This window comes from Bacillus rossius, chromosome 6, assembly GCF_032445375.1.
Source record: "Bacillus rossius redtenbacheri isolate Brsri chromosome 6, Brsri_v3, whole genome shotgun sequence".
In the NCBI taxonomy this organism is placed as follows: domain Eukaryota; kingdom Metazoa; phylum Arthropoda; class Insecta; order Phasmatodea; family Bacillidae; genus Bacillus; species Bacillus rossius.
The window spans coordinates 55,421,915-55,448,258 of record NC_086334.1 but is presented as its reverse complement, the minus strand read 5'-3'; the positions used below and the strand labels follow the sequence as shown (position 1 = coordinate 55,448,258).

The following is a 26,344-nucleotide window of genomic DNA, read 5'->3' as shown; positions in this document are numbered from 1 at the left end:
ATGCGGATACTGATGAATCGTAATCGGCGATTATGGGTACTTACCGATTAATCGTAATTGGCGATTATCTTAACGATTACTTTGCCGATTATTTACGTCCCGGCGTAATTAAGTAGGTTTTTACCGTGTAATATTTTGTTACACAATTTTTAGGATGAAATACGGTAAAATTTGTATATATTACAAAATTCATCTAACTCCGTCATATCATAATTACAGATATTTCGTTAAGTTTAATAAGTCTCATTGCCTCGAACAATAAAAGACATTTTAACTACACGTTTATTTACGTTTAGTCTTTTGTTTAGTGGCCTTGTACATTACCTATAGCCAGAGACGTAAAATTTATGGCACACAATCAAAATACCACAAACAGTTGCAGTGGATTCTATGACAATCGATCTTTTCGAGTCGTAGTAGCGGTTCAAAATCGTGGTCCCGATACCTTCTAGTTTTTATCACTGCGTTTTACAAACTCGTTATGGGCGTCTTTGGTAACATTATCCGTTTGTTATTTGTATGACGTGAAAAGTGAAAAAGTATTTATAATTTTATATATTCAGTCAACATAAATAAAATCACATGTGCTAGTATTGGTTTTTAGTAATTTTTATATAATTATAGTGAGATGGCGAGTAGGGAGAAAAAAAGTGAAGTGTGGAAACATTTTTCTATAAACTCAAGTGAACAAAATAAAGCAGCATGTTTACATTGTTAAACGGTAATTTCTTGATGCAACCTTATGTGATAGTCAATAATAATGCTAGTTTTCCGCAACAAAAACTTACCCATTGTAAATTACAATTGTTAGACTGTAGTTCAAGTTGTTTACAATATCAAATATAAATAGAAGTTAATTTATTGTACACTTTGCAATGACTTAATAGTGTATTTTATATATTTTTATACTGTTATTATCACTGTATTCTTGATTTTACCTAATCTTGTTATTAAATTCACATGGGATTAAAATTTTTTGTGTGCATTATTACACTTAAAAAAATTTAATTATAATCGGTAACTGAATCGGTATCTGCCGATTATTGCTCTCATAATCGGTAATCAAATCGGTAATCGGTAAAGTCATATCGGTGCACCACTACCAAATACCACACACACAGATATATATCATCATTATACTGCTAAAAGCAAGCAAGTCAAAAAGTGGCAAAAATTGAATAAGCTAATTTGATTAGTTTTTTACAAACAATAATTTAGTTCTTGAGACTTGGGCAGAATAGTGACATTTAAATCCTTGTCTACTAATTTAGATACTGTCTTGGGCAATTTTTTGCCCTTTGTTAGGCAGATAGTAATTAATCTGATTTTTGCGCCTTTATTTGACTTGGTCACACTTTTGGCAGTATACTTGATATATACCTAACATACGTGTGAATTTCCCCCCCCTAAACTAGTGCGGCTTTAATACATATAACAAGAGTAAAGCCAATCAAAGCAGCTTTAACATACCCTTTCCTTTGGGCTTGCCCGCCACCTTCCTCATGGCAGCGCGTGCCACCTCGCTGTCCGACTCGTAATCATCGTCCGAGTCCGAGTCGGTGGGAAGGTCCTGCTGCTGCTGGCGGGCAGAGCTGGTCACCGGGGCGATGGACACCGAGGGAGTCATCATGTGCACCTGGCCCGCGGCGCGCTGTTTGCTCCCCACCAGGGAGCGCGTCACACCCGCCTGCGAGATGGTGCGCCCGGAGCTCAGGCTCTTCTGCACCCTCAGAAATTCTATCAACTGCTGGAAGGAGAGCGAACAGCGCGGATCAGGCAAAACGGAAACTGGCCGGCGTATCTGAGTGCAATAAACAAGTAACTTCACAAGATGCAAAAACATTTACATTCACCACGCCTTTGGTCATTTAGCTGTCAGCCCCTCTCTTTGTAAAAGTAAGTGGGCGAGATAGCCTGCGCCGTCTGCCCATAGTTGAGTCGCTTGTTGCCATGGCGACCACGCTCATGTCTCTGGTTGCCCTGCCTTGCTGATAAGGCAGCCCAAGCCCACCCCATCGGCCCAACCGCTTCAACCAGGCAAGCCGAGTGTGTACGGTACCACAGTGGCCTGGGACTCACAGAAGCGGCCGGCGATTCCGAGAAACCCACCCTTTCCTACTTGAACTGCTAGCCCTCAGCACTGCAGAGCCAATTGGTGTTTGGGACGCACCACAATGCAGTCAAGCTAGCTCACCGAGCCACTCCCAGCCGAGCCATCAAGACCGACTTCTGGCCGCCCGCGACAGTATTCACTCCAGCGCAAAGAGTATAGAGAGTTTGCACAAGCCGAGTCGTGACCCGAGTGTCCGACAGAGTCGTGAGAGTAGTGAAGAGAGACTATAGTCAGACCTAGGACCTGCTACAGGTCATATTAGTAATGTGTGTTGGTTCCAGACCAGTGTGTAAGGGGAGGTTTGTCACCCCACGCCTGTGTATCCTCTGAATAAACTAAGGTTAATTAACTCTTGAGTGCTAACTAAGGGACGGGGAAAACCCTACCTTACACATCATCTGCACCTGCACCAACATGGAGGGAACCATCATCTGAGGCGACCAATTGTTGTATTTATGTTTCTCAGTTTTATTTTGAGGTTAAGGTTTTATATAGTTGTATGTGGTTGTGTTTTGGTTAATTGAGGCTGAGAAAGCGTGAACAGCGTAATTTGAAATTAAGTATGCAACAAAAAATTAAAGAAAAATAAGTTTTATTATTTGGTGCATTCAGCACTTACAAAGCAAGAAAAAGTTCAAGAATTGAACAAAGAAAATTCATTGGCGCAAGCATTGGGCACGATTACACCAACGACTGGAAATACTTAAGGGATGTTTGATGGCCAAATGTGCGGAAAGCTACAGTGGTAAGTACATTCAGTTATTCTGTTTAATAAATAAGTCACTAAACTATTCTGTCTAGAAAGAATTGTTTTTGCAAAAACACAACCTAACCTATTCTAACATGATACTGCTACTAGTAGAAGACGAATAACAAGTACAGTTAAAGTTAAAACTATGTATTTGTGATATTTATTCAACACTCAATGTGGTATTTTGTTTAATTTTTTATTAAATGTTCAGTTAAATAATTGATACTGTTTAGATCACTATGACACATCATCGTCTCAACGGAGCGTGTGCGTCATAGTGTGCGATTGGAACGCTCTGCGGCACATCGCAGGGCATCAAATGCAACACTGCGAACAGCCGCCACGGCCAGTATATTGTCGTCCGAGCGGCAACGACCATAGATTATCCTTCATAATAAATTGTTACATTAATAAATACATAACTGTAATACAATGTTTTCACAGGGACGGACCAGTATACTGCTATAATAATTTGTTAATTAGGAGATAAAGCACCATCCTTTTATGTAGTATGCTTTAATCTCAAGTCAGTTTTGTAGGTTTGATTGAAAGGAATTTGTTTTTTCTGCAGTTTTAGTTGAGTCATAATCAAAATTCCCAGTATATTTAAATAAAAATGGAATTTTTACAAAAAAAAATCACGATACTCTTTTGCAAGTGGTGGTGTAAACTATAACAGCAAAATTTTACAATGAGAAATGTGCTTTGATCACATCAAAGTCACTGAGGATGGTTTTAAATATACACGGCACACCATAATAAAAAAAAATGTAAATGATACAAAGGCTCAGATTCATCTCCCATTGCAATTTTTTTTTTTGTTTTCTGCTAATTTCCAATATTTATAAATAAATGTTTTAAAAATAGGTATAAATAAGCGAATTTCGATACATACACTGCCCAGCTGATGAAACACAGTAAATTAACTTTTAGTAACTGACCATGAGACAACATTAATCAAAGAGTTTCAATTACATGCATGACTTTTTACAAAGAGCGAGTAAATATTGTAGCTAATACAGTAGAACCCTGTTATAATGAATCTGAAGGGAGTAGTTTATATGTTCACTATAGAGGGGAAACTTTATATCTGGGAAAAATTTTATATTGGCAATACATACTCAAAAGCATAATCTTAACTACACATAGGCCTAAGCCAAGAAAAGAACGAATGAAATTACTTAAAGCAACAGTTTTATGAGCAAATGCAGATATTATTTTTAATACACTACACATGTACAAACTTTATATTAATGGTTCTTCGACATCGGCGTATTTTCCTTTTTTCTGGCGTTTAATACTCTGTGACGTATTCGCAGCTTGAGAAAGAAGATTGTTCAGCTTGTTTAATATTGTACTTAATGTGGATGTTGCAATTCCCAGTTCCTTTTATATACACGTGTGGGACAGTGGGGTTGGACGTTTGAGTCTACCTTTTTAATAATGTCCAGTTTATCTCGCACAGATAATGCCTTACGTTTTTTTAACGCGTTTTGTACCCTTTTTTATGTACGTATTTCTTAAGGAAGCACATTTTAGCTTAATAACACGAAATTATTTTAACGGTCAAAAGTAAATAAACGAAAAATAACGAGTCTGGCGCATCAAAGATCACTACGTATCATTTAGTATCGCAGTTGCTAAAGCTGGAACGAAAATTTCTTACTTTCTATGGAAAAATTTAGTCCACAGAGTTCTATCTAGTGGTAGTCTTACGAACCTTACTCGATCAAAATGTCCTAAACGTGAACGATAAAAATGAGACGTAAAATATTTAATTTGCTGCTATAATGTACATACGTATTTGTGTGGCGGTAATTTATGTTTAATTTTGATAACTTATTAAATGTACACGCGTTCGCCCATTCTTTAACTATGCAGGGAAAACTATTTTTTATTTTCACCAAACTGAAGACCATTTCTGGCTACACGTAGCCTACCGAGGCCACTCGATTACGACTTGTTTATAATATGAACAGTGGACAATCGAGTAGCATATTGCGGAGAAAAATGTTAATGTAATCCAGAATAGACGTTTTGTGAAAATACTTGTAATTATATGAAAATATTTGAGATAAATGTGCATTATGTCGGCAAAACTTGTTCGTGGTACACGGGAAAACGTATCAACATTGACAAAAGTTGTGTGCTATATCCAATAAATTAATACATAACCTCACATCATTTTGCCGGGACCGAAACGGAAATTCACAATAAACGGGAATTCATTATAGGCGGGTTCACTATAAACGGGTTCCACTGTATCTGCAACAAAACACAAAAACAATTCTTATATAGAGAAAAATTACTAGGAAATCCCCATAAACTCAAATAGGATAAAAATGCAATAACCAGCATGTTGAGTGGGTCTGAGTGTTAATACATGCTCTAGGCCTATATGTTAGCTGTTTTAAATTTTAGCCAATTTTAGATTTTTATGAACAAAGATTTTTGAAAATGTGACCCAAAGTTAATTTAGAAAAAAACAGAACATAAACTTCTAGTGTTGACAATATTCACAAAGGAAAGGAAAAGAAGAAGAGAAGAGAAGAGGGAAGAGGAAAAAAAAAAAAAAAAAAGGAATTGCAATGTTATTATAGTGATAAGTTCATGTGAAAATTACAAGAAAAAACTGCCATGATGCATAGTTAGCAGGTAGATAAGATAGGTATTACTTCACATTACATGACATTTAAGTTTTAATTTTTTTTTTTCGTATTTATTAGTTTTGTAACAATTCCTAATAATATTTACTATATAAGCACCATCAATTAATTATTGACTTTATTTTGTACACCATGTATATTCATGTGTTCATAACGAGTCAGGCTCCTTAGAAGTTCATTTTCTATGTTTCCACATTGGTGAAAAGCATACAACTTAACAACTTTACTTCTATGGTCCCATTTTAGAAATATTTCATCATGAAGACCTCGAATCACCAAAACCCCAAAACTCCAGCAGCCGACTGCCAAGAAGACAAGGGACCAACCTTCTTGTTGCCCTGCGTGCCGGTGTTGGTAGTGGTGGTAGTGGAGGACGAAGACGGAGACGACAGCTTCACGAGCACCGTGTTGGGTAGCTTCACCTGGGTGCCCGAGCCAGTGCCGCTCGCTCCCGGGATCTGCTTCAGGATCGACGAGTTCCCCTGCAGTATCGAGATCACGCGGTTCTGCGTCTTGTTGTTCTGCCGGTTCATGGCGATCTGTCGCTGCACCTGGGAACATCACCACGTTCTCCTCAGCTGTCTCATGGCATTATCAAAACATTTCAGCATGTTCTGCATCAAATAACTATCAAAAATTAATTAATTTTAACAAAAGAAAGTGTGTTGTTAGTGCATGTATTAATTTTTACTACAACAGCTGATTTTAACACTTCTGATGGCAAATCAAAAGCCAACGATGGCCTCGTGGAGAAGATGAGCATCTGTCTACTCGAATCATTCATCACTGCAACCTAACCATAAAATACTGAAATCCGTAGCACACTATATACATATTCACGCCATTTGTTTGAAACACAATTTATAATTTTTTTTAAAAACTTTCAGTTGGTTTATAGTAAAAATGAACCCATTTTATTTTACTTTAGTGATAAATAATGATTATATTGAAAAGTGATGTACATTATATTCAGAAGGTTTATATGTATTGCATTTTTATTAACCAAAACAGTGCAGCACACCTATAGTACACACCAGAAGTCTTTCAGCTCACTGGTGAGAAGCACGAGAGAAAAGCAGGACGGACAGCGAAGTAGAAGAGAATGTGTTATCAGTGAGGTGCAGCTAATGAGGTCTAAATATTGCCTTGTGCACAGCACTTTACTCGGCGTGCTGTACCAATGAAAATACACGTTGACCACATAAATAAACGCAGAACATAAGTAAGTTGGAAGAATGATAAGGGTTTTGTCCCGTGGGCTCCGCCGTCCGCTCCGAGAAACACTCCATCAGCACACTGTCGGTACCTCTCTGATGATCCTCTGCTGCTCCTGCACCCTCCGCAGACGCTCCATCTCCTGGCGCTGGGCGGCCAGGGTCTCCTCGTCCAGCTGGTTCTCGCTCATCACCTCGCGGATGTTCCTGCGCATGTTCGACAGCTTGCGCTCCACCATCGTCTTGCTGTCCCCGTCCTGGCTGTCCTCCGAGTCCGAGGACGAGCCGTTCTTCCCTTCCTTGCCGCTGTCGTTCCCTGCGAACCAACCACGCGCCGTTAACGCAAACCCGCAACCGTGCCTACCGACCCCACCGGGTAACACATCAGCTGCACTAACAGTCAAAGGTCTTTAATACTGGATTCTATGATCCTACGCATTCTGTAATTCTGCGCCAATCGAGCCGTTCACATTCAGATTTTTTTCGGGTGGATTACAGTAATTATCCATCCTTGGCTGCCAAGTCCAATTACTTTAAGTTTGCTCAAAAATTAAGGTTACTGTTTTAATTTCAGTAGTGTTTCCTGTTTTCTAAGGGTTACATTTCAAATTTCACATTCTCACAATTTATTGTAATTCCCATTAAACTATATTAACATTCAATATCCGGCAAAATTGCTAAGTCGGCACGGCAGTGGTGCCGAAAGTACCTGATTGAAGACCAAATTGAAGTAAAATACAAATGCCATTACAACCTTCTCACCAATTAAAAATTCTTCATAGGAAGTCATCACCTTGACACAGAAGCCCTTTCTCAGACTAGACAATACATCTCGGAACTTGTAAAATAATAATAAAAACCTAAGACTATATGACTTCACTGTTAAACATTTTCTGCCTTGAAGTAACCTGGGGCATTGCCACCACTGGTACTCCTTGGATCTTCACACATTCAATTGTTTTAGATGTCTCGTGATCAAGTAGCACTGTTTTACATTGAATGTATAGGCAAATGTTTTTCATACTGTGATGAGTCATTTTATATGGACACAGTAAAATTATTCACTACAAAATAATATTATTATGGCTTATGTTATGTCCAACAAAAACATTACTGTCCACTATTTTCCTCAAACAATATAAAATGTAACAAAACCAGAAAACGATAGTATATGTACTACACAGCAACTGCAGGATGTCCACTGAATTGCAAAAAAGTGTAAAGAAATAAATCTTGTAAACAATTTGATTTGCACCAAAGCAGATCAAACAACCTTTGAATAAACATAAAATAAAATTTTAACAATGGTTCAATTAGGATATTGATAACATTTAGTCAAAACAGAGCTTTTACATGACTTAAGTAAAAAACATTGAAAATTTTTTGACTCCTGTATTTTTCATGAACTTTACAATTAATTGTGACTTTCTTTGGAATTCAACTTTCTTGACCCAGACAAAAAAAACTGAACTAGCACTAGTCTATCATGGTATCATTTCAGCTGGGTGCCCGAAAACTGTATTACTGAAGTAATCACTTAATAATGGCCATAAATTAATGGTCATCAGAAATCTATATCACTGGTAGCATAACCCTGTATTCAGGGACTGGAAGTAACGCGCTACTAGTAACGGCATTATTTGTAACAGTTACTTTTTATGGTAACGATCGTGGTAACGCAATATATTAAGTTTTCAGTAACTGTAACTGTAACTGAATTACATTTTTCTGCCTTAAAGTAACGATAATTTTCGTTACTTCTTGCGTTACATTTTTAAAATGTATTTCTTATTGAACGAACAACGATTTGTTGATTTTTTCAATCCCAGAACGAAAATCCAGACAAGCATATTATTTGCAATGTTATTGCTTGTACTTGTAAAACTGCTGTTGGCTAGCCTGCGCTCGTATTTTTATTGTCATTTATTTAATATTTGCGACATGCGGGTTTACTGCTGTGCTGTTTAATTAATTAACCTACCTGTGCACATGCGCGAAAGCAATGACATAATCTAATGAAGCGAGAAGCCCAGAAAGCAGTCCAGAATTTTCGTTGCCGTGGCCTTCATATTCTAATTTTTTCGAAGTTCGGTCGAGTAATAAAAATAACCTTATTGTGAAGTGCTTATTGTGTGGTGCTGCGAACAATTTTGTAGTGTGAACTAATTACTCAATGTAATTTAAGACCTATTTAAATTTTTTCAGTTGAAAGAAACATATATCTTTACTAATCACAATATGTTTTATTAGCTTTTAATTATAACAATTTTACGTATCACATTTTTAGTTTTTCACAAAGTAACTGTTAAAGTAACTTACAGTTACTTTTCTCAGAACTGTAACTGTAACTGGTTTATTTTCAGTAGTGTGACTTGTAGTTGTAACAGGGTTACATTTCCAATGGAGTATTTGTAACTGTAACTGAGTTACTTTTTAAAAGTAACTTTCCGGTCCCTGCCTGTATTGACCTTCATGTTGTTTCTGAGTGCCAGAAATATTTCCTCAAATTTTGGTGGGGAAGAAGTGAATCATTTAAAAACACAGATATTGATATCATCAATCAAGTCACAGTGTATGTGCCAGGGTATGTTGATTTTAATCAGCATGATTCAAATCGTGATTTTAATCATGATTTAAATCATGTGATTTTTTTTTAAAATCTCATGATTTAAATCATGTGATTTTTTTTTAAAATCTCATGATTTAAATCATGTGATTTTGTTTAAAATCAGTGAATAAAATCAATTTATGATATGATAATATGAACGTTAATATTTCCTATACTGTATTGTTTAAACCAAGTAATCATGCCTACTTACATAAAAATTGACTGCTGCAAAGTTAGAATGAAAATTGAATAGTACTTAATTTCTTCTACAATGTATTTATAGTTATTTTGAAACACATTAAATATAGGTGGGTGGAATGTAACTTTAAATGCCATCTCATTTTCTCTCCTCTACCTCATGTGTTTGTGTTGTGTGTGTGTGTGTCATATCTCTTTGGCAACAGGTTTGTCTTCCAACAATGTCAAATGCTAATTTTAGAACTGTAGGAAGGAAATTTTCAGTTCTTTGGTATGTCTGGTTTGGTTCAGTCAACATTAATAAATCGACTGGGTACAGAAAAAGCTGCAAAACTTGTAATTTTGTTTAAAATTTGTAATAAGTAATATTTTATGTAGAAGTTTTACTTTGAATACTCTCGAATGTGTGCAATTCTGAGAAGAAGAACAAAAGGAAATTGTGGTTTTGATTTAAATTACTTTATTTAGAACAATTGGACTATAAGACTATAAGGGATGACAGAAGTGACTAAGTTACATTTAAATATGACATATTTTTTTTACTAATGTTAACTATGTTACTGTACTAAAAATTTTCATAAAGTGACATCATTAATGTTTCCTTAAAACATTATGCCATGTAAAATGTGGTTATTTCAAAGAAAGAAAATTAGGCTAGTTGTCTTTACAAAATGAATTAATCTGTTATTAATTGTACTGTAGAGCAAAGTCAAGTCATGAAAACAGTCATGAAAATGTACTGTATATTACACAGATTACAATTTTTTAAATTTTAATCAAAAAAATCTGATTTTAATCAAAAAAACCTGATTTTAATCAAAAAAATCCAATTTTTTGGATTTTTTTTAAAAAAAATCAGGATTTTTCATACCCTGGTATGTGCAGACAATTCTGTCGATAAAGCAAAAATGGTGTGAAATATAGAAAATAAAGGATAGTAAACTGCAGAAAACATTTCCCACTCCTGAACCTAGTAACTTATCTTGCCAGCACATCAGTACCGGATGGAGTATGCAGCGAGACAGGATGTGGCGTGACACAGAGCATACAATTAGGTCATCATCAAACTGGAGTAATAGATACACTACAGATAAAAATCCTTACACAGGCCGCTTACTGAAAGTGTTAACATAGTTTAGATCCCAACCACTTTATCAACTCAGTAATGGACTGGGATTTATCATGACTAGGAAAACACAAAATTAACATTTCTCACTCTGATCACAAAATTTTTACCATAAAAAATAAAGCAAAAATAAAGCAAAAAAATTATATTATGTGAAACAGATGGTGAGAGACTATATGAAGACTGTCATCACACATCCCAGCAATCCAAATTAGTTCAACTTCAAACAAGGTTAGGTTAGGAGGCTAAAAATGTGCACAAATATTTCTTACTGTGTACTCAAATGTTATTTAAATAAAAATGATGCTGCGGTTAACCAGTCCAAGAGTCGTCTTGACTATGGACCTAAGTGTCAGCCTTAAAATCTTTGCAAACCTTGACAGGCAAACCTTGCTAATCTTTATTATAATAAACTGTAACTGCAAATATTTAAGAGCTTGCTTATAAAGGATTAGTGAAGGACAAACACAAGGAGCGAATTTATCAAAGGTTCTAAGGTGACAGAAAGGTCCTACTACAGACTAAAGTGTTAAAATTCAGATTTTAACAACACTTACAAAAAATTGGACTCTAAAAAAAAATTGAATTTAGAGTTTCAAAATTGATAGCAAGAAAGGCAAATAAAAAAACTATTAGCTGAAAAAGTTGTAATGCCATTCCCAGATCCAAGGCCTGACAGAACGTTTGACTCAACAACTGTTGCTTTAGTTAAAGAATTCTATCAAAATGATGAGGTGTCATCAAATGCCTGGTAAAAAAAAAAAAAAAAAAAAAAAAAAAAAAAAAAAAAAAAAAAAAAAAAAAAAAAAAAAAAAAAAAACCTTTGTTTCTGTCAGTGTAGATGATAAACTTAAACATGGTCAGAAGTTCTTATATCTTTAAGAGAATTGTATGTCCTATTTAAGAAGCATTTTCCTGAACAAAAAATTGGATTCACAAAATTTTGTGAGCTTTGCCGTAACCATTGTGTTTTTCCGGGGTTCAATGAGACACACTGTGTGCCTTTGTCCCACACAGCAAAATGCTAAAAATTTTTAGCACCATTTGCCTATTCAGGTAGTTTACACTAGGTCATCATTATTTAATAATGATGACCTAGTGTAAACTACCTGAATAGGCAAATGGTGAACTGCTAAATATTATTTCTCAGATTGTATTGATTGTCCAGAAAGTGATGTTTTAAGTTAAGTTTGAAGAAGCTTTTGAGTTAAATAGTATTAAAAATGTTACTTTCAAACAATACATGCAAATTGATAGTAAATGTGTCCTGGAAAATGTTATAAAATCCACAGAAGAGTTTTTAGATTATTTTTTCCAGAGTTTGCCAAAACTTTTAAGGCACTCTTTCATTGCTGTTCAACAATTTTCCTACTAACTACATCTGAAAAAAAAAAAAAAAACCCCCTTCCTGAAAACCAATTTACAATTTTGAAGAAAATTATTCATTTGTACTACAAGATGCTGCTCAGGGCTTCCAATGGAACAATGTTCAATAAACAATTCATCCATTTGTCATATACTGTTTCTATGAGGAAAAAAAGAAGTTGGAGCCCCTAACTGTAGTTATTATTTCTGACCATACGGTGCATGATACAGTTGCTGTCCATTTATTTCAACAGCTAATGATTTATTTTCTTAAAGGAAAACTGTCCAGTAAAACTGAGAAGCTCATTTATTTTTCAGGCGGAGCGGCATCCAAGAACAAAAATTAATCAAACTTTCTATATCTATTTAATCATGAGACAGATTTTGGCATAAAGGTTAAATTGAACTTCTTTGCATCATCACATGGAAAAAAAATCATGTAATGGTGTTGGAGGAACCGTAAAACGTTTAGCTACATTGGCCACTATGCGAATTGTCTACAATGAACAGATATTGAACGAATCCTCACCAACTGTATGACTGGGTCAATGACAATACAGTAAACATAAAGTTTGTGTATACTACTAACGAGGAGCATGAGGCGGAGGAAAGAATCTTGAAGAGCAGACTTGAAACAGAAAAAAAAAAACAATAAAAGGCACACTAAGGTTTCACTATTACTTTCCACAAAACAAAAACCAGGATTCTGGTTTAAAAACTATTGCTGGCATTGTTACAGGCCATTACTCAGAGAAGTAGAGGTTAGGTTTTGTGCTAGCAAGGCAAGAGGATCACATGAGAATAAGCTTCTAGGAACCACATAGCCCTTCTCCATTATTCAAATACTCCCAATTTCCAGATATATAGCCCTTCTCCATTATTCAAATACTCCCAATTTCCAGATATAACTATTCAATAAAGGAAGGCGTTAACAAAAGTTTTTTACTTCAAATAAATACATTTTAAAATCCTTACTAAATCCAAGGTAAAACCTTATTTTAAACTCAGAACCTATATGTAAACTTTACATGTAGAAAACACTAAACCTAGAATTATAATTAAGTATTACTTGAACATAACCTCTTTATGTAGGTATTACCTACCAACTGATTGAGTGATTGTTACCTTTCTTTTTTTACATATTTGATATTCTGTATACGTGGATTTTCAATTCAGAACCGACATTTGTTATTTATATGTAAAAACACTAGAATTATAATCCAGTATTACTTGAACATAATCACCTGGCCCCATTGACATACCACTCTAAAATTTTCAGTATAATTTTTTCTAATATCTCAAAATATATATTTCACAAAATTTTTAAAAACTCTTATCTCAATTTTTTTTACACATTTTTTTTGTGGAGATTATCAAAATAAAAGTTTTTACTGAACATAGGCAAGTAGCGTATCAAAATAACCTTGTAAGATGCTTTTTAAAATAAAGAGTCCAACAGCTCTCTGTTTACTCAAACAAAATATACTATATATTTTATATATACACATATATAAAATTTAAGTAAGTGATGATCACATTCACTCTTTTCGAGAGCCAGGTATTATTTTTGAAACTAATCCAAGGGCCATACGATATTAACTGAGTAATAAATTTCTTAAAACAATTTTTTTTAATGCCGTGTGACACTGCAGAATAGCCAAATGTGTGGCATGATGAACAAATGAAAAATAAAAAATAATATTAAAAAAAAAATTAATTTGGGAAGTGCCATAAAACAATATATTAATTAGCCAAATAAATATTTTTAATTATTTCTGCGAGGATATTATAGCTTCATTCAGGGTGTCTACCAGATCTAGTAAATGAAATTCCCTGATTTTTCCAGGTTTTCCAGGTCTAAAACTGAACTTTCCCAGGTTTTCTGTAACACAATTACGACATTCCATGAAACTGAAAAAATTGCATAACAGTACATTGACGGGTTTCAAAGTATTTCAACTCACTTAAATTAGTAAAAAAAAAAATACCTTCTTCCAGACGTGGCCAAAGTGACTCAATTGATGGCAAATAAAACATGCTGCTACAAATATTTCACACACTTTTGCAAAAACATAAGTAAAAGGAAGCTCCCATCAATTTCGCAGTGACTCAACTTTTGCATCTATTGCACTTGCTTCAGAACAAGCCAAATCCAACACTCGAGCCTTCTTATACTGCAATGCCTTGATCTCCTCTTCAACTCTTCTTTTTCTGCCTTCTTCTTGTCTGTAGCTTCATTTCTTTTTGTTTTGTTTGCAGGGCTTCCTTACGCCTACAATTAGCATTTCTTACATACTGTAACACGGACTTGGTGATATCAACATGCTCTACACCTCCAGAACGTTGAACAAAGTCGTACATCTGTCTATGTGCGATCAGTATTTCTTCCTGCAAGTTTTCAGTCAGCAGATTAGAATTCACTGAAAATCCTCTTTCCATGGGAAAGTACCAACATCATCCTCACAAACTTTAGAAGGCCTGTTTTGGCAGCTACTGTATGTGCCTTAAGAATGAGCATCCACAAGTGATCAAGGCGCCAGTCTTCTCGAGAAAAAGACGAGAACAGTGCTTCAGAATCTTGCGAGGAACATACCAACTGATATGATCACTCAATGTTATCAGCTTCTTGTCCTTATAGCCACTTGTTTTGAAGACAACATTCTAAACTGTAACTCACACACTGTTTCCTCACACCCGAATTTAAAGCCACAGACGGACATAAGCAGGAAATTCCCTTGGTAAGTTTGTACTTCAGGGGACTTTTGTCTTGAAGTTTTTTTACCATAACCTTTAGACAAGTCCTAACATCATTTTTCAGTAACAGAACAGACTTTACTGGTACTTTCTCTTTCTTGATGGCATGGCGTACTGCATAACCCAACTTGATATTGTTAGCAGTCAATAGATTTTCCTGGTTATCTACATCCAATCAAGATACATTACGTTTCTCCCTAAAGCTCTTCAGTACCTCTGGTTTCAAAAACTTTCCTGCCAAAGCTAATAAAATGTCTACCGATGAATCATAGAGAAAAGGTGCCATGAGTGCTTCACTTTGGAACATTGTGAGAAACAATTCCAGCTCTGATGCCAAAGAGTAGAAGAATGTCAATTTTACTTCTAGAAGATTATCTTCAAGAGCACTTTTCACTACACTGAAAGACACAGATGAAATAGAAACTTCATTAACAAATTTCTTTAGGTGGGGTAACGTTTCCATGGCACGCTCAGCAACTGCAGTATTCCATCTGATTGCACAAAATTTATTGGAAAAAAGTTCTGATCCAGTTATTCTAATGTAATCTGCCCTCCTTGCAGGTACATGCATAAACAAATAGTAACTGCCTGAAAAAACTAACAGCGTCCAATTGTACAGCAGAAATTCCAGTTTTGAAAGCACCATGGACCGTATGAAGCCCACAGCTACCAATTTCTAGCAATGATGGCGAATCTTCACCAAAAGTGTCTGTGATATGTATTTTCAAAGCTAAAAAAAATGCCCAGTTTACATTGAGGGCATTCATAGATACTTAAAATTAAATGCACCTGTCAGTATAATCAGAACGTGGAAAGAACATGCTGCAGTACGTACGTCAGCAGGATAACAGACCAGCTTGAACCAGTTTGTATCACGTGATTTAACGCCACTTCCGAATCAGATGGTAAATAAAAGAAAATGGACGTGGGAACTGTTCGTTATTTTCCATTCAAAAATAAAAAAATGGGACGCGATACACTTGATGGTACGTCAATGCAAGCAGATCAATAAACAAAAAACGTATTGCCAACTACAACCTACCAAACAAAAATTCCCTGATTTTTCCCTGATTCCAATAATCCCTGATTTTTCCAGGTTTTCCAGGGTCAGTAGACACCCTGTTCATTAACTGTGTCTGTTGACAACTTATTATACATATGCACACAGAGCTGTCTAATACACAACAGTTCATTTGATAATATTTATTGAAAGTTTCTTAGTCTTTTTAGGCGGGCCATGCAGAATGTCGTCATGGGCAAGATCCGGCTAGCAGACCGCCATTTGTCAATCACTGATCTATGTTACTGATTCAACATAAACTAGCCTAGTAGATATACATCTTTATAATTGTCAATGGTGGTTATAATAGTATGTAATATCCTGCCTTCTGGGTAGAAGTAATCCGTTCATCATGAATGTGCAAGCTATTTTTTCACTATCCAAGTGCTGTAAAGTTTTAACATTTCCTAATTTTTTTTCTAAAGTTTCCCTTACTATATTTTACAAAAAACTATCAATTCTAATGCATGCTTGCACAGTGGTGACTTGAGACAAAAAAATATATCACTCCATTAAATTCACCAAGTTTTTGCTCAGTATTTCCTTGCCCAAATGTGAAAGTCAGTCTCAAAGAAGGCCTAAATAAAAAAATATTTATTAGCACATACAAGCAGATATAATACATTTTACCACAGTATACTAATTTAAGAATAGTATTTGACTTCTATGACAAAAATACAGAGTCCATTGAATAAACCACTTCAAACAATGAAAATTCAAACCGCAAAATCAAACATAACATAGTGCTAAAACAAACACTGACAAAAAAAATAACTGAAAGTAAGAAGATCCATTGAACTAGATAAAATTATCATGAACAATTTGAAGGGAAAAAAAATAGTGAACTGAACCATGCATAAAAATACTAATTTTATCTGAAACCTGAATGTCACATCTTTAAATCTAATTTCATAAATGTGTTTAACCAAGGCCTTTAAACTAAATTATGAAAACTCCTGTGTATTACACTACAAAATGTATAAAACTTCATTATTTCAAGAATACTTACCAGATTTCTTCTTCTTCTGACCTCCAACACCAGGACTCAAACTGCTTCCATCAGGAGCCTTTCGCTTGTTGGAATCACATGATTCACCGTCAGGTATATCGATATTCAAGTCAATATTTGCAGACTCCTCCCCACCTTCTAACATAGGGTCCCCTTTATCACTACACATATCAAAACTCTCTGTCCTCTCGAGATGGTGTTCAAGTTCCGGGTCCTCCATCTGACTCTTTACTTCACCATCACTGTCGTGTTTGGTTCTCTCGTCCGCCTCCGCCTCCGCATCCGCGTCTTCCCCTTCCATCTCGCTCTCTTCATTGTCCGTTTCCTCTCCGTCCGTGGACATGTCGCTGGCATCGCTGGCATCGGACGGCTTGGGCGGTGCGACCACCCCGGCTTCGAGCTCGCTCTCGGCCGCGCCGTCCCCGTCCTTCGGAGGCCTGTCGAACCCGGAGTCAGACGAGGGCGGCTTCATGAATATCTGCAAGTCTTCGTTAACTGGAATGCCTTCATTGTCGCTGGGTGGTGACCCGCGCTTCGGAGCGGTGGGACTGGCGGGCACTTCTTTGAAGTCCTTGGCTCCGGCGCGGTCCGACTTGGGGAGAACCCTCTCTATGGTCACGTCGCCGATGCGGGTGACGAAGGGCTCCATGCTGGCGACTTCAGATCAGGCCAGCGAGGGGAAACCACTTCAACCCACCGACACCGCCTGCAACACAAACAAAGAATTTTTACAGAGCAACCCATTAGTGTTCTAAAATATTTGAAGGAAACTTAAATTAAATTAAGTTTCTGTGTTTTCATGCTGATTTGAACTCTCTTGAAAGCAAACTTTGGCCGGAAAAACTGACCACTCACCTTACCTACTCAAATTGAGTCCCCCCCACCACAAGGGCCCAAAAGTTAGATGAAGATAGAAAAAATTTCATATCTTGCTTGCCATATGCCACATTGGTCCTGTGGTCTTATGAAATAATTTGATTTAGTACGTAAGAGTAGGGATTGGTTCAGAGCTGGAGTTGATCAATAGGAGTGTCAGAGACTAAAGTTGGACATATTGCCTCCGCAGCTTAGAAGGCCCGCCAAAGAGCAATACTTTGTTATATATGATACAATAAAATATTAGATTTATTTTCAACCAGTATAATTATATTAGTTTAATAACCATTATAAATTCACAATTTCAAGTCGACCAAATAAAAAGTCACCAAAACTTGTTGCCAACTTCTGTGCAAACCGATCAATGCTGCACTTAAGCAATAATTATAGACAGTTTAGTTTTTTTTAAACATTAGTTTCAAGTTAAGGTAAGAAAAAATTAACAATTAATTATATATAAAAAATATAAATGAAGATATTCTAATAGCTTAGTAAACCATAACTTATTTTCCATACGTGCTTCAAGACTGCCGTAAGGCTACAGGTCCACATGTAATGTTATGACGATACTAGAGGAGAGAGATAAGGAGGTAGGCCAGCTGTCCTGACATGCTGGCCAGGGAAGGCCCCACCTCCCACACAGGTAGCACCTGCCCCTCTGCGGTAATCCGACTAGGAGACGCATGTTCCCACAACCCTGTCTGAGTGAAGTGTTATAATTAGGATGCCATTGTTCTTAGAGCTTAGAGTGTTCAGTCAGGTACTCTGATGACACGACACTTTAAAGGGCTCAGATTCCATTCCAGGTTGAAACTTGGCAGATATTTAAGATGAAGGCAAATCTGCGATAAGTAGTGTGAGAAAGTGACAGAGGCGGGTGGCGACACTGGTGTATGTGCACTGAGGCTGGTGGCGATGCCAGCGGATCCTTGAAGTGACCTGCGAGAGCAGTGAAGTGACAAGGGAAAATGACCCCTTGGTGAGCAAAAGTGGATACCAAGCAACGGGCTTCGTGACCGAAGCATCCGGAACTGTGTTGTGTAGTGTGAGACGTAGGAGTGAGTAGTGTGAGGCAGTGGCTAAAATTTATTGACCTGTTTCCCCCACATATAACAATAATTATGTCACAGTTTTTGATGCAAAAATAATTCACAAATATATAAACTGAGTAATTCTCAAATTAATTGATACTCATGTTCTCTTCATAAAAGAATTTATTGAAATGTTGAAAAACAATTCCAAGATAAAAATAATCATGTGCAATGATAAAAATACAGAAAAACCACAAAGCTGTAACTGCATTACACAAAATTGCAGAAAAAATGTTTCTAGTACCTATTGTGCCTGTTAATATTAATTATTCTTACTTCACCATCACGAATTAGACAAGTCAGTATTTGTAGTTCTGAAACTTCAAAATACTTTATCTGTCTACATACTAACATTTCAAAACAAATTTCTATTGAATCAATATCTGTAACTGAAAACATAATTAGTAACAAAGCCCAAGCAAAAAAAGTATTACATGAAGGTTATCAGTATCACAAATGCACTATCTTAGCCAACTACAAAATGAAATTTAAATGACATTGGCTTATTTGTAACTTGTTTATATGCAGTAGCAGACAAGCATAGCATAACAAGTTGCCTATGTATTCTCCAATTAACTTATCTTATTATAGACAGGTTGTAGATTATTATAAAAAATGTAAGCTATATCCCCAAAAGGCAGCAAACTTTCTTCTTAAGACACTTAAACAGTCATTCAATGACTGGCTGAGTGCTACGTATCGCCGTGTATGTTCTGCAAATAAATAAATGGACTATCTACCCCAGCGGAAAGTAGATAACGTAACAGTAACAGTCAACGTCATTCTCTTTGACTAGATGATGTTCAGGCAGCTAAATCAACAGAGTGAATGGTTCCATCTTGCTGCAAAATATTACAAATATGTAGATGAATTTATTTTACTAAATATCTATAAAAAAAGCTTCAACTTGAAATAAATTACTTAATCCCAGGATACATTTTATAAATATGTAATAGTTATAACATTTTTTTTCGTAATGACTGCTTAATAATGCACAACTATTCAAGTAACCAGAACATTAATAGCGCTAACTTAAATATACTGGCAGTCCCAATCATTAGGCATCCTGTCAACATGTAACAAGGATAGACGTACAGAGCTTTCAAAAATCCAGCATTACATGAGAACACTGTAAAATTTTTCTTTAAATTCTCAAATGACAACTCAAATATTAATTTTAAAAAAACTGTTACACATATTTGTGTGTCATTTTCACTACTGCTCATGAAAGTGTATTTTTGCAAGCGGTATTTTCAATACATTTAATAAGCAACAAAGCAAGATTTTAAAACCTCGAAAGTATGTAAATAATGCTTTTGTCAATGGTTGCATGAAATGAATATTACAGGAACACTGCTAAAGTCTCACAACTGCAAGAAGCATGGCAAAAAAACTGCTTTCCCTCTATGTTTTGTGCATAAAATGAATAAATGAATGAATGAATGGAGGGCTAAACATCTCATCTGCCCTGTAACTTTTTTTTAATCTTATACCTTGTTGAAATGTAATTTTTTTGTAAGTCTACCAAATTTTTTTTCAGTATGTATGTTATCTTCTGTAGTATGTTTCTGCTACTGCATATAAACAACTTAAAAATAAGCATACACCATAAAAATTTATTTCTGTGGTTGGCTAAGATAGTCCATGCATTTATGATACTGATAATCTAAATGTATTTCTTAGATTTAATGGTTATAGTTAGCTTTTTACTTTAGTCGTTATGCTAACTTTACTTGGTTGAGTTTAGGTAATAATAGTGTCAGTTACAGATATTGTTTCAATAGTAATGTCTTTCTAAATGTTATTTGGTTACAATTCTGTGTAATGCAGTTACAGAGATTTGTGGTTTTTCTGAATTTTTATCATTTCACATGATTATTTTTATCTTGGCATTGTTTTTGAACATTTCATTGAATTCTTTTCTGAAGCGAATATGAGTATCAATTAGGTTGAGAATTTCTCGGTTTATATATATGTAAATTATTTTTGTATCAAATAAATGTGAAATGTAATTACTGTTACATGTCGGGAAATGATAACCCAGTTAATTAATTAATTACAGTTACTGATAGTGAGGGATGAAGAGTTGAGAACAAGAACATGATGAAATGAATGGCTGGAGGGAAAAAGGAACAACCCAAGAGAACCAAACAACTCACTGCAATTCTGCCAAGTTTCCCACTTGAGAAGAATCAGAGTCCTACACATAAGAGTATTGTGATTGGGTTGTTGATGTGAGCCCTAGTCATCACCCTTATCGCATGCTTTTGGACCTCATATCAACAAGATAACTACTCCCCAATACTACTATAACTAGCGAAAAGATTATATGGTGAATTGCGATAAAACCAAAATATATGTCAAAACATAGCATTAACACCAAAATGCAAGTTAATACACAAAAACAGCACCAAAATGAAAGTTATATCATGGAATCAACAGCATTTAACTAAAACTCAATTCAAAGTACAAAGAAAGTAATCTTTTAATGTTTGAAATTCAAGGAATATCATATCCGAACTAAAATTGTACCAAATAGATGGATCAGAAAAATTCATTTGTATTATTGTGCATCTAATTATGAATCACTTCTAAACCACGAATGCTCGCCAATTTATTTTTATTGTTCTGAATGTATCTGTTTTAAACAAATTAACTACATTATTTTATCACAAAAATGCAGCATACGAATACTATATGGTGGAATATGTATTACAATACAAAATGAAAATAAATACAGTTATTTTCTGTTTGAAAAACAAAATTGAATTAAAAATAATACCACAAAATCTTGTCTCCAACTATAACTATATAAACTGAAGTACAGTAGCCCACTACAATACAGTTGCTATAATGGTCTTACACAATTTCATAATATAGGCAGTGGTTCAATATCTGTTATAGAATAACAGCATAAAACCTATGAAAACTTGGGTCATTTAAGTGTTTATTGCCATGAATGGAAATGTAAAATATATGTGATCCAGGTTTACGATGGTAACAGAATCATAGACCGTGGTTCGTTAAGTACAAACAAAAAAGATAAAAGATCAATAACTACTGTCCCCAAAATAATGAACCTACTTTAAGTATACAAGTTATAGAAAAGGACTGCAATAATTTTTTTTGCAATAAGCATGTATTTAACAACTAAATATACTTGGAACCATGAAACAAAATTATCAAACACTTTCCTGTTTGAAAAATGTACGAATACTTTATCTGTTTGGAAACTAAGTTGACATGCAGGATAAAAAATAGTATATTATTAAATTTTACAGTACATTTGAACAATAAATTTTGGTAGGAACTACACTATAAAATAACCACATACACAATTTTTGGACATTCAAAGATTTATGATTTCAGAACCTACCTTACATGTAACACGAGCATACTCAAAATAAAGAGTTTTCAACATAATTGTATCATACTAAACTTTATTTTATTTCTGAGTCCAATCACTAAGGAACTAGTTTTGTACAGCAGAAACACAAAAACCAACGGATATATTTGTAGACAATAAAAAAACTGAATCAATTTTTTTCTTTTTAAATTCAGGTATTAAAATGTTCCAGCAAGGTTTCTAAAATATGATCAGTACTGCGGCTCTTGCATGTAGTTATGAGAATGGAACAAGTTTTAAAATTTTAATTTAAAATCTCACGTGTAAAATTAAATAATATGGGTAAAAGTATTTTTTGTATGTTTTAAAAAAAGTAATAAGTAGGCCTGATGCTTATATAGTGAATTGAAACATCACTATGACATGAAAATGCAGTAGGTAACCGAGCTTTGTAGGTCATTAGTAGTACGCATTACAACATATTGTGTTATGTGTAGTTGTTGAATGAATTGTGTCTCTTACATAGAATGCAAGTGCAGCTCTCAAGGAAGGGGGAAACTTTCCTTACATAAAATGTTGTATGGAACTATTAATGTAACCATATTTGAGACCATGAATTTGTAAATGTTCGGAGGCCATCTCTAACTTGTTTGATGCCATACTTACACTGCATTCTATTTTTGAACGATAGCCCCTCCCGGAAAACCTTCGTGAAGCCGCCCTGATAGCATGTTGTGTATGTGGCAAATTGGTTTATATGAATAAATATTTAGTAAGTAATATATATATTTTTCCACAAAATATGAATACTAGGTAAGTATAGCTTGATAATAACTGTTCTGCTAGACATGTGTATCCACTAAGAAATAGACATCTATGAATGCATTTTAAGAACACACTCAGGTTTTCAGAGCAATTACTTACATGTAAAGCAAATCAATGTTACAAAATTTAATGTAAAATTTGAAGGTCTTTGAAGCTGTTGTAATATAAAAAGTAATTTATTCATCATCTTTACATTAAAATCATGTTCATTTTTACTATGCAAACATAATATTTCTTAAATTAATCACATCTATTATTTTATACCTGAAAATGAACAACACATTTGTGGGGTCCAGACATAAATTAATTATATTATGTTAGCATAAACCATTGCCAATAATTACAATATAATGAAAATTTAACGGGCAGAAAGCTTTTTTTCTAGTTTAAACACAACTATATAACATTGGTTCAATGGTATTAACAGTCTAACACCTACTTCTTAAGCATCACAAAAAATCTAGGTACATAAAACAAAATAAAACCTATTTCAGAAGCTTAACACTTAACATTTAAAATTTTAATTAAATTAAACTGTATGAAATTCTCTTTGTTTAAACTATGTACAACAAGGACCAAATTCTATGTAGATATATGTGTCCTCTGTGCTTTCTCTCTGCCTGTGCTCTGGGAAGTGTGACAATGATTTGAAAGTACCTAATGGTAGGCTACCGATACCATTAATATTCTCAACTATTAATTTTTTTAAAAGCCTGTAACTTCACAATTTGTCAACTGATGTCTAATTATATAGAACCTACAAGTAAAATGGTCATGTATAATAAAAACACACACTTTAGGAAGGCATAAGTTCCAACAACTGTAATACCCAGCACTACAGAATGCATAAAATATTGCTCATTCCTTTACTTTCATCTTTCCAAGAATGTCACTAAATCCCTAGGTCTCTAGCCTAGGCTAGCTGTGGTTGAAGTTTGGTTAGAGGAAACAAATCTACATTTGTGTTCATTCAAGTGTTACTTCACTTACATCACAGAGAAATATGTGTTCAGTACACAAAGCTAATGTTTCCCCACTAATTACGTGCAAAAATCCTTAACATGGCGGATCAATGTCAAGTTCATTAGTTTACCAGTAAAACTTAAAAGTTAACCCTCTCAACACTTTCAAAACAAGCAAAAATAAATCAGTACCTATCAATCACTACAAAGACTCATTCATTAATATTTCAGAAAGTAGCATGATGCAATAAAAAAAATTAATTCTTTAACCAACTTATTTTCTGTACTTTTATTTAGAATCCATTTTATAAAATAGAATGTTATATTCCAGGTTATGGAAATCGGAAATCCATCATACCTATGATACAGTTTAGCCTATTGCATCATTTAGGTATTTTATTTGTGCACAGGTTTACACAAAAATATTGGGCAAGTAAAGATGGTAATTACAATGGGTAAAATACTTAGAAATCCATACATTTAAATAACTAAGTGCTAATATCGATGACAGAAATAAGATATAGTACTTATTTATGCATTCATTTAAATGAGGTTATGTAGATTATATATCGACAAAGCATCCCTACTTTACGATATAACCTATCTTCATACCCAAATTAGCATATATGCACTTTGAAAACCACTGTAAAATAATTTAACATTTAATAAATGACGTACAAAAACATTATGAATGGACTATTGTAATTTTTGTTTTTGTTAGAGCTTAAAGCAATTTCAGAGAAACGGTAAACTTAATTTACAACTGTCAGGACCATTATCATATAAACGTCAATAAAACGAGAAAGCGAGAATGCCATCTAGTCACAATTTACAACCGAGAACGAAAATAAACTGAACAACACAAAGCAGCTCAATTGGTTCACACCTCATCAGCTACGTACACTTCACCAATGTCAGCATCCCGTTGCAACGGGGATTCACTTCGCCAGGCGTGTTTTTAACACAACAAACAACACGCACCCACATATCTGCATTCGATCCACGCATTTCGCATTCTATACGTCGCGCACACTGTCGTACTCGGAGGAAAAAATGACGGGATCCACAAGGAAACAGTCGCTGAAAGCAGCTCGCGAGAGAGGTTTCCCATGCCCTTCCACACTGTTGCCAAACGTTCGTGGCGACAATCGTTCACCGCGCACCGTAGGACCAACTACCGCGCGATTTCCCATTTACGAATGTCATTTTTGAAACTGCTACTCGACAGTGATCACCTCTCGTAGTTCCGAAAAATAGCACGCTGCAAGATGCACCTACGCGGAGAACCCAGAAATGAACAGCTGCCCGGAACGGCGTACCGTGTTGACATGTTTAATTTTTCTTCTAGAATAATAAAAAGAAGGGAAAAAAATTGCCCCTCCCCCTTGGCAACGCCATAACAATTCCGTGTCGGGGTAATTCCGGGATTGTCTGGGCTGTGGACTCAGGTGCAGCTGGCTTCGCAGTATCGATTAAATATTTCAAGAGCTGAGAAGCTATTTTAAAACGCGAGAGTACTGCATCTGCAATTAATACTAACGGTACATAATTTTCAATTAACTCCATCGCTCCACTGTCTAAATAAGCAACCACGCCCACGTCCTTCTGCCTGCTCCGTGGGTGGAAAAAAAAGGGGAGGGGGTAATACACGAATTGAAGACAAATTTATTGTAGCATTTCCTTCCATAAGCGTTATTGGCAGTACTAAAAAATTAGTATTAACGCACGCAAACTAACAAGTATTAATTAGATAGTTACAACTACCCTAACAATTACATCAAAGCGCTAGGGATACCTCGCCATTTTAAATGTATGACTATTTTTTCCCAGAAAGATAATTAATTCATCAACAAGAGAAAAAATTGGTTTCAATACCCAATTACATACTACGAACCTAAACACCGTGCATGGGTTACCTACTAGATAGCATGAATTCTATACTAGAGGAAGCAAATAATTGGTTTATAAAAAATAAACTAGTACTAAATTTATCAAAATCCATTATATTACAATTTACACGAGTAAATAGTCTAGCCAGTAAACATGATTTTGCTACTGTAAATGGTAAACAAATTAACATGACTGACCATATTAAATTTTTAGGGCTACAGATAGATACAAATTTAAATTGGCATATACATATAAATGCCATATACAAAAAATTGTGTTCAATGTGCTATGTTATACATACTATCAAAAAAATCTGCTCTTTAGAAGTTGTAATGGCATTATACTTTGCAAATGTACAGTCTATATTAACATATGGAATTATTTTTTGGGGAAACGCATCACTGTTCAAAAAAGTGTTTAAAATTCAAAAAAAGATAGTTAGAATAATAAATGGTAAGACACAAAGGACTCACTGCAAACCATTGTTTAA

At 35.0% G+C, this 26,344-nt stretch overlaps 1 protein-coding gene across 6 annotated transcripts in view; it reads right to left on the bottom strand.

Annotated features, from left to right (window-relative positions):
• The window catches only part of LOC134533208 (uncharacterized), a 118,348-nt gene that overhangs the window by 69,952 nt on the left and 22,052 nt on the right, over positions 1 to 26,344 (bottom strand). For 2 of the 6 annotated variants that reach the window (XM_063370590.1, XM_063370591.1), the window contains exons 1-5: positions 24,851 to 25,395; positions 16,865 to 17,570; positions 6,837 to 7,060; positions 5,857 to 6,081; positions 1,471 to 1,747 (exon numbers count right to left, since the gene is read on the bottom strand). In XM_063370590.1, coding sequence (XP_063226660.1) covers positions 1,471 to 1,747; positions 5,857 to 6,081; positions 6,837 to 7,060; positions 16,865 to 17,513 — 1,375 coding nt within the window. In that variant the 5' untranslated portion in view covers positions 17,514 to 17,570; positions 24,851 to 25,395. Of the gene's footprint in view, positions 1 to 1,470; positions 1,748 to 5,856; positions 6,082 to 6,836; positions 7,061 to 16,864; positions 17,571 to 24,850; positions 25,396 to 26,344 lie in introns of those variants that run through there. The other 4 variants (XM_063370589.1, XM_063370592.1, XM_063370588.1 and 1 more) reach the window with 2 other exon arrangements.